General features: G+C 40.5%; 1 protein-coding gene across 1 annotated transcript in view; it reads right to left on the bottom strand.

The window, feature by feature from the left end:
• LOC116782274 (amine oxidase [flavin-containing] B-like) overlaps positions 1-15,883 on the bottom strand; it is a 51,371-nt gene continuing 35,488 nt past the window's right edge. The window contains exons 7-16 of the mRNA XM_032678686.1: positions 14,760-14,909; positions 13,990-14,149; positions 12,795-12,891; positions 12,000-12,053; positions 8,480-8,537; positions 7,485-7,582; positions 6,280-6,391; positions 4,598-4,660; positions 4,027-4,187; positions 1-1,498 (exon numbers count right to left, since the gene is read on the bottom strand). Of these exons, the coding sequence (XP_032534577.1) occupies positions 4,032-4,187; positions 4,598-4,660; positions 6,280-6,391; positions 7,485-7,582; positions 8,480-8,537; positions 12,000-12,053; positions 12,795-12,891; positions 13,990-14,149; positions 14,760-14,909 (948 nt within the window). The 3' untranslated portion in view covers positions 1-1,498; positions 4,027-4,031. The remainder of the gene's footprint in view (positions 1,499-4,026; positions 4,188-4,597; positions 4,661-6,279; positions 6,392-7,484; positions 7,583-8,479; positions 8,538-11,999; positions 12,054-12,794; positions 12,892-13,989; positions 14,150-14,759; positions 14,910-15,883) is intronic.

Raw genomic sequence — 15,883 nt, 5'->3', positions numbered from 1 at the left:
TGACATGACAATATTTATTGATTCTAATTGAGGTTAAAAAAAGTTCACAGCTGTCAGATAAAAATATCTGCAGAGCCTATTGAAAAGGGAGCTGAAGAAGGAAACCAAGGGAGACAGTCACCACAGAGGCACTTTAGAAAATGCTACAGTTATAAAAGGCACAAATTCATCACACACAGAGCATATATATTCCTGCAAAGTGAAGTCACTCTTTTTTTTTTTTTCCAAAACACAGAGGCAGGCATCACTGAGCACTGACCTGCACATGACCACAGGAGACACGCTAAAAGCAGCAGTCTATGACAACGCCTAAACAATGTGACTGCAGAGACACTTTGAAAGCAAGACAGCTTTGGCTGTCTGGTTTTTACAATCTGTTCTTCAACAGAGGTAAGATCAAGGTGACCTTAAGGTGGTGGAGATGGGAGAAGGAATGTCAGTTCATTTAAACACAGATCAGGTTTATTTGTGAGCATCTGTAATCTGTGATTTAAGTGGGTTTGCTTCTTGCCTGAGAGCAGTGGCAGATCTGTTATTTAATCCTGGCTCCCTTTTGCATCCAAGTACTTCTGGAGGACATAGAATTCCCTCTTCTTCAAAAAAAAGTCTTAAAATTTTTGCACATCTGTGAAGTCTAACTCAGTGAATCAACAGTCCCACCGAGGACACGGTAAGATTATTTTAATAGAGGACCTAAACTTCTCTCCAGGCCTTGGGTTCCAGTGATGGACAATGCTCAGACACACACTTAACTGTGATTAATGTCATTGTATTAGAATCAAGATCTGCACCAAGAAAAAAAAAAATGCACTAGTTAAAGGAAAGACAAGGGGCCGCCTCAGACTGCTCACATCCTTGTTATTGTCGAGTAGTTTATGCAATCAGCTTTCAAGTCCTTTGGTTAACATAGATTATCATGCCATGACCCAACACCCTTTCAAATGTACAGTTGCTATCAGAACAGTGTACAAGAAAGTAAACCTCTTCTTTTTTTTTTTTTTTTGACAACTCTTAAGAGCATTACAAAATATGCATGGTAACACGATTTAGTTCATAAGAGACAAGTACACTTATTTCCATGATTGTTCCTATAGTACCTTTTACAAAGCTGGTAAACTGCTGGAACTTTCATGATAGCAGTTGTCTCATCAAACTTCTTAATAAATTAACAAGGCAGCACGACTCGTTGCCCATTAAACCAGACTTCATTCCTCTCTTCGAAGGGTTGGCAGGAATTTTAATTTAAAAATGTAAGCCAGTCCTAACAGTTCCCTCTACCCAAGGGGAAGCAGCTTGATTCTCAACCTACATCTGTCAATTCACTCATCACACTGGTACCCATGTACACAAAGTGCCACATACTCCTTTTACGTGGAAAATGTTGAGAAAACGGCAGCAAATCCTTTTTTCTTTCCCACAGTCCTGGTAAGATCCACAGCATAATCATAGGAAGACATGTCAGTAAAGACAAAGAGAGCCTTCCTAACGCTTTGGCAGCCTGCAAGGAAGAAGACAGAGACTTCAGTGTGTTAATACAGATGTTACAATTCAGACCTCCCAGCTTCAATCAGATTTGGCTAGAAATCCCAGGGAATCCAAATTTAATTTGAGATTTCAAGTCCCACCTGCTCTTAATTGTGCAGAACAACACGAGAAATGTTTGTGAGGTTTCGCTTTTTTACATTTTTGTTTCACTTCGAAACTAAGAATAAGAAATGTTGATAAGTATAGAAAATGTTCAGGTTTGGTTTTTTTTTTCAATTGACCAGTCTCATAAAAAAGTCCACGATACAGTTCACTTCTAACTACCTAACTTCTGATTTTGTTTGGAATTTCTGCCTCAGTTAGTTAGACTGAGACAAACTTCTGCCAGAGTCAGGAGCAAAGAAGAGAGAGATACATTCTGGATGTGAATAAAACTAATTTATCCTCATTAGTTTCATGAATCTGCTCCCCTGTAGGGAACTGAAGAGTATTTCTAGGGCAGAGGCAGGACCTGAATTCCAAACAGTTTTGGCAGGGAAATCATCTGCAAATGAAGCAGCTCTTTATGTATTAAGTGTGCATTCACTGTCTAGCACTTACAGATATCAGGGCCAAGACTTTAAGAATGTTTCCCCAAATTTAGGTTCCTGTGTTTATTTCTGGCCTAAGAATTGTCTGAGTTGCAAAAGCTCTGAACTTCCCATTCAGCTTTCGGTTCCTAATTGATTTAGTAAATAAATCCCATGGGGAGAAAGCCATGTAGAATCAGTCTGCAGTAGGCAAATGTCCCAGCAAATTAGAGCTCTGTGTGATACAATGAGAAAGGCCATATGTACACTGACTGCACTGTTCTGACTTAAAGATCTTTATGTCTGGAAAGTTCCCCTATGCATTTTAAAAGGCTGTTATGAGGATATTCAATTGTGATAAAATCCAAGCTGCTGCTACAAGATGTTTAACTGGCATATCAAGTTAAAAAGAACGAAAACTAAGGGCCAGAAAACGATGTGCTGCTCACAAATATTGCGGCTTGGAAAGTAGTTCAGTAAATTGCCATGGGACTATTTGGAGAACAAAGTACTACTCTGCACAAGCAAGATCAGATGCTGGCCCAAAAAGTCTGACTGAGACTTCTGGTACAGTTCCTCTACCGTCTGCTCACACTAGTTGTTGAATTTATTATTATACTTCCCTCCACGGCTTTTTACTGAAATGCAATTTTATTTTACATTTAAATTGACGCTGTTTGAAGGGAGAAGCACAGCAAACAGGCCAGGAAAAATTCCAGATGTCTCAAACTTCGTGTGCACCAAATTCTGTTCTCAGCTACACCTGTGTTTTCCTGTTTTTTTATTGTGCAGATGTAACACAACAGAAATACCTACAACAGTGCACCAACACACTGACATGTAGGCACTGAGGTTTTGGTGGTTGGGTTTTTTTACTTCCTCCCCTGCACCCTGCCTTCTTTATTTCTTCTATTTTTTTTTTTTAACATTGTTTGAAAGGTACCAAGCTACGGAGGGCAGAAGCACTTGCATGTGACTCTCCTATCCATGGTTCTCTTTCATCTGTCATTTAGATCCTTGGTTAGTTAAAAGTGCACAGTCAGTACAATACAGCACAGCAGGCAGAAGTGGAAGAGCTAATCCCATCCATATGGTTGTTAGGAGAGATTGAAGCTCTGAATCAGCAAAGCTGTGTTCAGCATGAAGGGGGCAGATAAGTTGGGGGGTTTTGTTGGGGTTTTGGTGGTTTTTTTAATGCAAACACTACATTTTCAGGCCCATTGTGTGTGCCCCACTGGGCAAGAGACAGCCTCAAGGTGTTCAAAGAACAAATTTAAGTAGCTGAAAGAAAGCAAGGTGTTAAGAAAAAAGTATATGAGAGAGTTCTTTATGGATGGCTCTACAACTTCACGGGGTAGGCAGAAGGTAATCTATTCTCTTGCTATCTTGCAGCAACTTAGGGAGCTAAAAGAGGACCTTGGAGGCAGAAAGGTGTCAGACAGGGTGAAAAAGGCTTGAATGGCTGTGTCTGTACTTTAGCACAAGGTTTCCCATTCACACTCAGCCTAATCCATACTGGATATGCACAGAAAGGAAGAAATCTTTTGTTTACAACTAGAGACTGTGTTGTTGCATACTATAGTAAAAAAAGAGCCTGTAAAGACTTGGAGTTCAGCGTATGTTTCAGACATAAGTGTAAAAACAGCTGGAAATCTCACCAGAATAGGCTTTATAGAGGAGTTTCATCCCTTTTGTTCTGAGATTTGGATAAAAACCAAGGTGATAATGCAGGGTATCTTAGAAATTCAACAACCAAAAATTTACTGCTAGAAATAGGCCTGGATTCGAGGGGTTCTTCTTCAGTATGGATGCCCTTTATTTATCCCTCCCCTCCAGCCTCTTTTCTCTATGGTTGTCACCTCTTCTTCAGTCCTGATCTGACTTTGGAGACAGGGAAGTGCATGCCAAAAAACCCACCAAAAAAAAAAAAAAAAAAAGAAAACCCCTCAAGTGTGAGGCTTTGAGATGGCACCTTTTTCAGTTTCGAACTAGAAGTCCCCTTTTGTAGGCAAGTAACCCAGCTGCAGCCACAGAGGTGAAGAAAGTGGAAACTCCAATCAGCTTTAGCAGTCCTGGCACAGACGGCAAGTTTCTCTCCCAGAAGGTCGTAGTGATGGGCAAAGCTGGCACATCCTGCAGGGAGAGCATCCCTTATCAACATAACATCTCCATTGTAAGAGGCAGGACATAAATCAAGATTCTTGCAGCAGAAACAGAACTGGGTTGCAGCAGTGAAATGCTATCAGGAAGAAATGTATCAAAATTTTCTGCCCAGTTAAAGGGAAGAAGAACACACACATGGAAAGGATTCACAGCCCAGCTTAAAAGTGCAGTTCTTTCCAATCCTGCACTACAGAGTTGTCAGATGGGTGCCCTCTCTGAGTTTCTATCATGTTCCTGTTAAGGAAGCGGCAGTTTTGGTGAGTAAGGGAAAGTTTACTGTGGTTTTGATTTAGTGAACTTACATAAAAACAATCAATTTTATCTCATCAGCAAAGTAGCAGAAAAAAAAGCCAGATCCTTTAATCTACATAAATACTTACAATTGATTCAGGTTCTGGCTTCCAAATTTCACTGTCTGGGATTTTCTTCATAGCAAACAGTATCTGAAAGGCAGTAATGTTCTCAGTAAGTACCACTGATTCTTCAAAAGGGGAAAAAAAAGCTGGCTTCAATTTTTGTTTTAAAATGGCATGATGATGACTGAGCACATAAACAACAGTGTATCGAAATTTTAGAAGACAACTCAGCCTTTTACAACTCGTTTCTGGGGAGGCCAGATATTTAATAAGACACTTCTCCTAGTGGAACATAGAAAGAGTAACAGAAAAATATCTTTATGCTTAGTTAGTCCATGGAAGATATCAGAACTTGCCCAGTCCCATGGGAACAGGGCAACGTGAATATGACTAAGAGTTAAGCAGACACTCCTGGTACACATATGGTGTGCCTATGCCAGCTACAAGGAGTAGCTTGCTTTGCAAATTTTACCATGATGTAGGAAGAAGAACAGCATCCTGGGAGTGATGACAGACCACTACTTTCAGCAAGAGAAAAGCAGAACTAAAAAGAAAACCTTCGCAATGGAAAACTTACCATTCAAAATATCAAAGATACCAGAGATCAGTAGGATTGCAAAGATTATTTGAAATGGTAGTCAGGGAAGACAACAAGATTAGTTTCTTCTATGGTAAATAAAACAGAGGTGGTGATATTAATATTTTTACTATTCCAGGCACTTGTAGGTTTAAAATTTATCATCTTTTATGATGGGCTTTTACTGTAGGCTTTTACTGTTTCATTGAACCCCTCAACTCTACAATGCATGGGAATGAGAAACACCCTTGCACTAGGTTTTAAACATATTTTCCTTTCAAAAGTAAACAAGGAAAGGAAAATATCAACATTTTTACCAGTCCAGCACACTTGTCAATGTCTCTGCTGAGGCCTATGGATGCTCTGCTGTAATGTCTGTACATTAGTGAGATCATGAAGCACTGCCCCTGGAGGTTTTCAGAAGCAGGTTTGGTATAATTTTCTCAAATGGGACAGGTTATGAATAGTTGATCCTTGTCTTTTGGGACAGGAGTATGGGCTAGACGAACTCTCCAGGTCCCTTCCAGGAGAATTTCTCTTCCACAACTGTAGCTTTTAGCCACAAGGTTCCCTTCACCTCATAAAACAAAGATGACATTTCTTTTGCTGCTCCATAAACTGTAATATTCCTGAAAATAGTTGAGGAATTGCCATTTTCTCAGATGCAAAATAAATCTAAGTCCTTTTTTATTGACTTCACGTAAGGCTTTCTCAAAGCCTGTGTCAATGGTATTGTTGGGAACACAGGAGGAAGGGACTGGCTTGGTGGGCAGAGCTGCAGGACTGAGCTGCTCCTGTGCTCTAACAGCCATGATGTCTCAGCAGGATTACTAACAGAGTGATCATCTGGGGGGAAAAATGGCTAGGTGAGAATCTGGGATTTCTGTAAAAGAAGAAAGGATTTGATTCCTGGAAACAGAGAAGATTTTGAGGAAATAACCACAGCCCTTCTCAAGTATTCCAAATCTAAGTGCAAAACCTTCATCCTTCTTGAAGTCTTTCCCCTTTGTAGGGACTTGTATCAAGATTCAGAATATGTGATGCTGTCAACACTCCCTTCCCATTTCATCTCCAACCAGATCTTTCATTTTCCACAGGATATTTGACAGTGTCCCCTGATTTTCTGTACCTCTCTGGCTGCTCTTTCTCCAGCCTGGACAGCCCCCTCCATGTATCCACTCCACTCTGTGGCTGTTTCTGTGCCAGCAAAATAGATCCTGCCAACGGGCTGCCGAATGATCCTGGAGGGGGACAAGCAGTAAGTCTCATCAGGCATATCAGAAAAGAACCAAAACAGTTGGGTTAAGGTTAAAAAAGTTTTTTTAAATAACAGCAAGCACTTACAGTTAGTAACATTGGGTGAGTTGAGCTAGAGGGGGAGTCTGCACTGCATTTAATTTCTTACAGCAAAGACACCAGTGTTCGCCTTTTCTAAGCATTTACACTGCTCATAGGTGTAAAGCACAATTATTTTGAGATGAGACTTACTCTATCTCACAATTCTAGCCAGTGTCATAAATACCAATGCTAAGCATTACTGGCATAGTTCAGCATTCTGAACTATATCCTCATAATATAAAAAGCAATAAGCAAATAAATAAATAAAAGATCGTTTTAACTCTGTTTTTGACAGAATTGGCAATAATTATCATTAAAATTACTTTAAATACTATGGCCTCCATAAGCTCTTCATTACAAGTGCTTCATTTCTCTAAGTTCTTTTTAAATTGTAAAAACTTAAACTTCAAAAGTAGGGCTATGCCTCCACATTAAAAACTGTGTATCTGGATCCAATCACTGGTCTGATGTAAGTCTTTTTCTTCCTGCTAAATCTTATTTTCATGCAAAAACTTAGGTAGGAGAAGACTGTATAGAATGGCCCACTGATTACTATTTTAAGCCTTGACTGCTGAAAAAAAAGGAGTAGTCCAAAGAAATCACGCATTACCGTAAATTTTGGGAAGAATTAACTCTCTGCCAGTATTTATAAAACACCAGCTAAAGATGTGCTGGAAATGGTTACACAGATCTCAAATACCCAAAGCCAGTTTTGTAAACAGACTGTGAAAGCTTCCCAACTCCCTTCCCAGAGCCTACTCAGCTGTACTCACCAAATTTCAAGAGTGAATAAAAGCCCCTAATGATGCTGAACTCATCCATCATAAAGCCCAGCTGAGAGAAGTGGAAGGTTATACTATCTCTTAAAAATATTCCCCAGTGATCTTAAAAGGTATAAAGTGAACAGTGACAGAGGATTTATGACCCTTTCTGAGGATATTTATTAACTTGGTCTTATCTCACTACTCCAAAGCCCACTATAAATAGACACTGTACCTTCCATACTGAGTCATTATGCCTGGTGGGAAGTAGGCTGTGTAGCAGCCCCCAGAATACTGCTCTTCACACCAGTTCTTCTCTTCATAATGCACTGGCTGTAAAACAGAGATTAATTCACTCAGGGAAAGGACAGAGTCCCAAGGAAGCTAATAATAGAACTGAGGAGAGAGCAGAGAACAGCCTATCATTTGTTGCATGTCAACGTCTGACAAGACAAGCACATTTAACACATCTCTTAATGCAACATGAACCCAACACAAAAAGACTTAATTTTTTAAAAATAGCTAGCAGTGTCTTAAAAACTAGCTAATCTAGCCACTGCAGAACATAATCCTCTTAATCTGTCAATGTAAATTGATACTTTGTGCACAAATTTATGCTCTGAACCATGTAAAGCAAAATTAACCTCTGGTGTACACAGATGTAAGACTTGCAATATGTACACGGGACACAAATATATACTTGTAAAAATGCAAAGTGTGGAACTTGCATGGTCCTGTGTACAGTATCACTGTGTTGGAAATTATGTGTTTTCCAGATTGGTGTCTACAACATTTAACTGGTTTAAAAATGTCTCTAAAGCGTAAACAGTGTTAATCACATAATCTAAGTGTGAGATCACACAGAGCTGAACAGTCATTCAGCATTACAGGGAAGAGAAGGCGAGGGAAAGGCAAAGGAAAAACAACCCAACACATGCAGCAATGGGTGTTAAGAACTGGTGAGAGAGAAGACACAACATAGATGAGAGGGAAAGCAAGCCTGTCACACCTGAAAACAGCTGTGTGGTGTAAGCACTGAGAATGTCACCCACAAAGCCAGACAAGAATAAAGTTTCATAAGCTCATTCTTATCCTCACGGTCAACCACAACCAAAGACTTGCCATAATATTCTCTCCACTCCTCTAGAGAGGGCAGTAAGTGCTCCCATAGCAGCTACCTTTTCCAGAGGTACCTTTTCCAGAGACACCATGGTTAGATTTTGTGCTTACGTGTAAGGCTTCCTCTGATCCCAGAACCTTTGCATAGAGCTCACACAGTCTGGTCTTCCTGCAAGAGAAAAGCAACATAAGACTTCAGCGTGAGGAAAGAGCAAACAAACCACCTCTAATATACCCTAGTTTCAAGAGAACTGTAATGTATCTGCTTGAACTTGAGGATCCAGCTTTTTGGGATCTATCCTAATTGGTCAGCCTCTGGATCACTAGAAATAACTCAAACTCCTGTGCTGCATAAGTGCTGGTTTAATCAGCAGTTACACAAGCTGTTCCCTTAAGATAACTCTAGCAGCCCAGTTCCATACATTATCCAAATGTTCTCCAGACTGTCAGAAAAGAAAGTAGTAAGGTACTGCAATTTTTTGTCTTGGCACATAGTCTAACTTACGTTTGTTCCTACAGAGATGCAGGTATCGATATACTGCAGCTCTCAGGGAATTAGTACTTGATTTCTGTATATATAAAATTTCCTCCTATTTTAGTTTATGAGTCTATAAATCCATGAATATACTTCATTCCATAGCAAACCCCAAGTGCAATTAAGTTTGTTCCTACAAGCTTTTGGGTCTTACTCTAAGCCCTGCTGCGCCAATTCCCAAAATCCGGAAGATCAAGATGAAATAATAGTTAACAACTATAAAAACAAAAACTCAAACACAGCATTGGAAAAACATTTACTCCTGGAAACAAATCCTGTGCTCAACAGGAAGCAATGCTGGGCACAGAAATAGAGGAGTCCCAGCTCTGTAACTGCATGGGCTACACTTGCAGCTATGAAAGCCCATGAGGATACCATATATAATTGTTGTATAAAGCAACCCCGCTTATACAGGAGCCCAGCTATACCCATGGGCAGCTCAACCCAAAGAATGCTACAGGATGGGGCTGAGGAGAAACAGGATGACTAGAAGAGCCTTGAAGGTGTCTTCATGTGCAGGTTGGGGCTTGAGCAAGAAAGTGAAGGGTGTTACAGTTCAGGAAGAGCCGTGGCCCTGGGGTGATTTTGCTGCTGGCAGGTGTCAAGTTAGTTTAAGATGGCTGTGCAAAAAGAAAATATTAAGCTTCAGGTCAAGGGCATCTTCAGACTCTTAAGAAATGTCAACCTTGGAAGGAATTATTCATCAATAATAAGGTATTATTTGACAGGGGGAAGAAAACCACACACATACACAAAAAACAAACCAGCAGCTTCTAAGGAATTGAATTGTACCAGCAGAAATCAATCATTGAGAACATTACCCTTAATAAGAGCAATCTTTGCTGTTGTGGTGGCTTCTCTGTAAGATCTGCAGCTTTCATCCCAGAACCATTTAAATAAATTCTTATTTATATATTTATAGTTGAACCTAGCATGGAACACACGGAATATGCAGTGAGTAAAATCCTTATTTCTTGGCTTTGGACTCAGCTGTGAAACTGCCATCAGCACTAAATAAGAGGAATGTTATGCCTGGAGTAGGTAGGGTTCTGTTGAGAGTTACACTGTGTCCAGTGTGGAAGAAATGCACATGCACAGCTGTTTTCCCTCCTCTCTTGTTTCACAGCAATGTGGAAAGGTAGGGTACAATCTAACCACTGTAATTACTCACTGGCACCTGGCCTGGGAAGACCACCTGGAAGGCAGCAGTGAGTTTTACTCCCTTCAGTCAGGCTTAGCCTGTAAAAAGGTTTCCATCCTCTCCCACAGCTGCTGTTCCTAGTCATGATTTAGGACAGCTGTCACAGACTCTACATCCTACTCTTCATATCCAAGGATTACCAAAACCCTGTAATAAGCGTGATGAAGGGAGAGCCCAGGCTGTGTTTTAGGTGAGCACAGCATCTCAGCAGGATCCCCTGTAGGGTGCCACAAGCCTGTGCTCAGAAGGGCAAACACCACACCCCTTATCTAAACAATATAAATTGGTTGCACCCCAAGTGTACACTGGGAGGTCTGGGTTCATGCTCTGCTTTTCCCTGGACCCCAGTTTCCGCTGGAAGGAGACTTATGTGAAGGACAGGAGCTGCAGAACAGACCAGCAGGTTCCTGCCTTGGCTGGCTGAGGTCAAGACTGCAGGAGCCAGAGGTCCCCCTGCACCAGGGTACACCCAGCAGGTACCAACCTGGGCCTATTTCATAGTCATTTGTTACCAAAGCAAAGCCCTTCCTAGTCCCAGGTTTATTCCTCAAAAGACAAGAGTTCAAAACTCTTGTTTAAAACTTGGCTGTAGGCAGCAGCAGAGTCAGGTAATTGTGCCAGCACTTTTAATGCCCAGGGGAAAGGATGGTGCCTTGCAAACAGCCAGGACAGCCCTTAATTTCATAGAAAGAGAAGCTGTTCTTGAAGACTGCAGGTGCTCAGTTGTATCTAGGGCGTTCACACACAGAGTAAGACACCATTTGGTGTTTGGGATGGCTTTAAATGCTAGGCAATACTGGGTTTCAGAATACCTACATGACTTTTATCATCTGGCACCTGCTGGGGGTCTATCTCAAAGCTTCAGTGCTTGTCCCTTCCTGCCAAAATTGAAATTGCTCTGTGGTATCAGGCTGTCATTTGAAAAGACTGGGACATTAGCAGCTCCATTCAGACCCGTTATCCACAGACTGCCAAACTACCTGCAAAGCAAATCTGAGATGACTATATCTTCTCTAGTTAGACTGTAAAAATGTTACTTGGACACGGTATTCCTTCTGGCATGCTTTAAAAACAATTTTATTTTCTCAGTTTCAAAATAAGCCTCTACTCATAATCCACACTCTCTGCTTCTAGCTTTAATTTGATCAGATACTGTAAACTGGTGAGATGGAAAAAAATCGTTACTTTGTAAATTCTATTTTAGTAATATGCCAAAGAGCAGTATGGTATGCAGAGACTTGTTTCAAGAAGACAGTAAAATGGCCTTCATCTGGACCTGAAGGGCATTTTTTCCCATAGCTGAGTGTGGAGAGATGGAGGCAGCTTTCTGATCCCTTCATGATGCTGAGGTGTTGCTCACAGCAGCTACAGCACCGTCAAGGTTGCACTTAGTTACAGACACTGAAAGGATCCTCCAGGGTGATTAGAAGAAATAAAAATCAAACACAGTGGTCAAGCCTGTCCCTTCTGACAAGCTTTCAAAGAGCTCAGTGCACCTGCAGGAAGCCAGAGAGGCAGCAGTGGGGAGAGGAGGCTGGATCTGGATCCTTTCCAGTGAGGGCAGGTGGATTTCTACACTACTTTCATATCCAGCAGCTTAGAGCAGTTCTTTACCTGGAGTCACATAAGCAGAGCAGCCTTGTGGGAAAATAAGAACCAGGACCAGAGAGTTTCCAAAGGGCATGGGTTAGCTATACATCTGTTGCCAGTTTGTGGGAATTCTGTGGAGCCTTCATCCAAAACCAAGATACCTTCTTCTTCCAAGTGACATGTCTGCCTACTGTCACAAGGTTACAGACAACTTCCTTCAAATCAGGGCATTTTTTTCTTGACCTGGTCATTTATAACAAAATTTTGACTCGGATTCTGCACAGATCTCCAGTGTTTGGACTTACCTTTCTTCTTTTGTGAGACCTGTCAGTCTTCTGCACTTCCGAGCAAGAATGAAGCTGCAGGAAGACCACAGACAATTTACTGCCATTATGCAACTACATTTCCTGCATTATTTAAAATGTCAATATGTTATGGTGGGATGCTGTGATTCACTGTAATAGCTTTAGGGTCTCTATCTAAAATATCCATTTCACCTCTCTGCATAATGTTGTTTGCTCTGTCTGCTGCTTGCAGGAGTCACTCTAGAAGGAAACACTCCGAGATTCATGTTACAATATTTGCATGAGCTGTTTCCCAATTACCTTAATTTTATACAGCTGTGGGTGCAGGCATATAGGAACAAGAGGTGAAGCCTGGGATTGAGCTGGAAATTATTTTTTAATAAAACTTTTAAGACTGATCACACTCCGTGGCTGTTAAAAAACCCAAACCAAACAAATTATAATTCTAGAAAACAAATTTTGATTTAAAGAACTGGAATACTGGGAGAAAACTTTATATTTCTGCAATCACCCTCTTTTTTCTTCTCTTTTCTTTCCTCTTCTCCAAGTCTATACTTTGCCACACAACAAGGCAAAAGATGAAAGTGAAAAAAATCAGACAGAATTTCATTTTTTAAATTAGCAATGAAATCATAGAGAAAACTTTTTTGAAATAAAACAATCACAGAACATATTCACCACAGACTCAACCCTTAATTATTTTAAAGTATTTCCTTTCAAAAGCAGTAGGTTTTCCATTTCAACTGCTGCCTCTAAGACAAAATAAAAAAGCATTAATTAGACACTGTCTCTTACCCTATTATGGCAGGAAAACTGCCATCAGGCTTAGTATCATCAAGTGTTAAACCAATTGCAGCGTCCTCATCTTCAATGATCATGGTACCACAATACCCTGTTAAGCACAAAGTGGAAAAGTTAGGATACATGTATCCAAATCTAGGAACAATCTTCCAAGAAGATGTGAAATATTCAGAACATGACAGGAAAAAGCCCTAAACAACCTGATCTAAATTTACCCTGCTTTGAGCAAGGCATGGGACTAGATGACATCCAGAGGTTTCTCCCAGTCTCTATCATTCTCAGATATTATGATTCTGATACAGGGAAGCAAGGTAACTAATAATTAGCAAGGTAATTATTGCACAGAAACGGACTGCTCTCAAATACTGAAGATGTTCAAGGGCCTTTACCACAGCTGTTTCCATGTATGACATTTATATCAGACAGAGAGGGAGATATTTGTACACTGTTTTGAAAAAACAACTGTTCTTAAAAGAAGGGTTTGAAGAAAATATATTGTTCTTAAAAGAACAATGGTGTTGGCAAAGCACAGTATGCTACAGGTTCTCTCAGAAACAGGGAGTCACCCCTTGTCAATCCATTCCAAACCTAATATGACCAGAACACGACAGGATCCAGAAGCCCTATAATAAGTCTTTCACAAAGATGGAGGACGGATGACATTTGTAGGCAAACAGATGTGGGCTCATTATAGCCAAAGATGAGAAATGGGTGCTATTACACTGCAGTTTTTCTTAGATTCAGTATTTCTAAAAGAGAGATGAGGAACCATGATGGAAGTATTCAGCCTGTAAGGGGAGTTCAGGATGACTAGCCCAGCTGGGGATGGAGATGTAAAGACACTTTCAACTAATGCTGCCCAGTGCATCCAGAAGGCAGAATATTTGCAGACTGATAATTGATGGGATAAAACCCCTTTCCACCACACATCACTTGTACCTTTACATTCCTGTACAAGTGAGAGAGACTCATACCCACATGCCACTGAAGAAGAGGACAATAAAGAACAACCAAGACAATAAGCAACAGGCATGAGCTCTCCCTTCGTGACTACCTCCCTCTTTTTATTCCCTCATCCACCCTCTTTTCCCTCTTTTTTCCTTCTAAGGTTTAGCATCCTCTGTCTATTCCATTGCCATGCACCCTCTTCCCTTTGTCACAACTATTCCATTCAATTAAAACACAATACCCTTCTTCCTCCAGAAAATCTCCTTATAGTACACAATGCACTTGATGACTGAGCCCATGGGGATCCGGTTGATGAGCTGGTTTCTCATTGGGGGCAAAGGTGGGTTGAAATGAATCTTCAGACCAAGAGCTGGGGGAATGGCACTGATCACATATTTGCCCTGGAAAAGAAATTATACATAAGCCAAATACATTCTCCATTACTTCAACCTAGGTATATTGCTCCAGTGATCTTGGCAGACATCTGTGGATGCTGCAGGGTGTATCTTGTGAAGCATAAGAATTTAGCATAAGAATTGTAAAACTAAACCCTCACAAAATCCTGCTCATTAAATAACAAACAAGCATCATATAAACAGCCATCTGTTCAAATGATGGGTAGCTGCCCTTTCCTCAGTACTTAAAAGAAATCACTGTGCTATAAGAGTCCATTGGTCTCCCTTCCATCTGGACTCCTCTGTTACAATTTGTTAGTGAAGTTTGCAATGTTTTTCCCAGAAAGTTTACTACTAAGCTACATTTTTGTGTTCACACTTTAATTCAGAAGGTAACTGAACACAAAGAAGAGATGATTGCTTTCCAGGCATCACTTTAAAGAACTATCACTGCTATTACTTCAGGACAATGAGAAAATGTGACCTTCTGTCCTAGTCACTCATATCTCTGCTACGTTTTCGGAGAGTATTTTGCAGCAGCCAAAAAGGACAAAGCTAAAGGGTTTCTAGCCATCCGTCCCACCACTAATGATTTCTTACAAGGACATTCCATTACCTCATATAACTCATGATCTAAGGTTTCCACAACGACACTTTCACCCGACTGGTCGATGCGGACGACCGGCTTCCTCAGCTTCACCCGCCCTCCCAGGCGCTCCATCATCTTCTCACTGATCTGGCCAGCGCCCCCAACAAACTTCCTCTCCTGAAACACATAAGCAGCAACTCAGCAGAGAGGTGCTTGTGAAGCAGGTATCATTTTGCTCAGCATTCAAAACAAACCCCATTCTTCCATTGTTATCAAAACAACATATTTGGGAAGTTTGGCAGTTTCACTTGGAAACATATCCGCGTTACTTTCTCTTTTGGGGATTTCGTCAAATACTTCCCATATTTGACCAGCAGTCAAAACCAGAAGTATCAGTAACCTCATGAGAAAACCCCTTCTCATGTGGTCTCCAAACAGTTTCCTCAGGCCTGTGTGAATCAGCAAGACTTCTGAAAAATGCTTAAACTTTCAAACCTTTCTCTGAATTTATTCATCCCTGCAGAGCTCTGTGCATCAGAAATAGGAAACTTCAAAATAAATAACAAAGTAAAAGAAATAATGTAACTCACATAAAAAATGCCTGCTACGGTCCGTAATCTAAACTAACTTAAACCACCTCTAGCATAGCACAGAATTCAAATATTTAAACATATTTACAGTTAAATTATCTATGGTTATTGCTTATATACGCATATTTATGGATTTGATATGGTTTCATGTATTTGCATTTTTATTTATTTATGGTTAAGTAACTTGCATTTCAAAAAATATATCTATTTCTAACACAATTAGTAAAATTTGCATTTCTCAAGTAGAAGACCATTAACAGAGTCTTTACTTTCTTCAAATGCAGAAGCAGCACTAGCATACCAGACTGCAAACATTTCAGAGCAATACCATTTTTAAGCAGTGGTGGTCATTTTCTTCAGGCCGATTTTAAAATCATAACTGTTAATCCTTGGAAGTCTGCATCTTAGGAACCCAGCTCTGGGCTACATTTTCAGCATTAATTTGCAGCTGGCCTTGCCATCTCCATTAAGTGCTTCTGCAGTGGCAAGCCTTGCTTCAGCCTCGTGACAGAAATAAGCACAAGTAAAACTTTCCTTTTTCAGCGTAGATAAGCAAAGTAC

Source organism: Chiroxiphia lanceolata, chromosome 2 (genome assembly GCF_009829145.1).
Source record: "Chiroxiphia lanceolata isolate bChiLan1 chromosome 2, bChiLan1.pri, whole genome shotgun sequence".
In the NCBI taxonomy this organism is placed as follows: Eukaryota; Metazoa; Chordata; class Aves; order Passeriformes; family Pipridae; genus Chiroxiphia; species Chiroxiphia lanceolata.
Note: the sequence above shows the minus strand (reverse complement) of the source record. Positions and strands in the feature narration are given on the sequence as shown.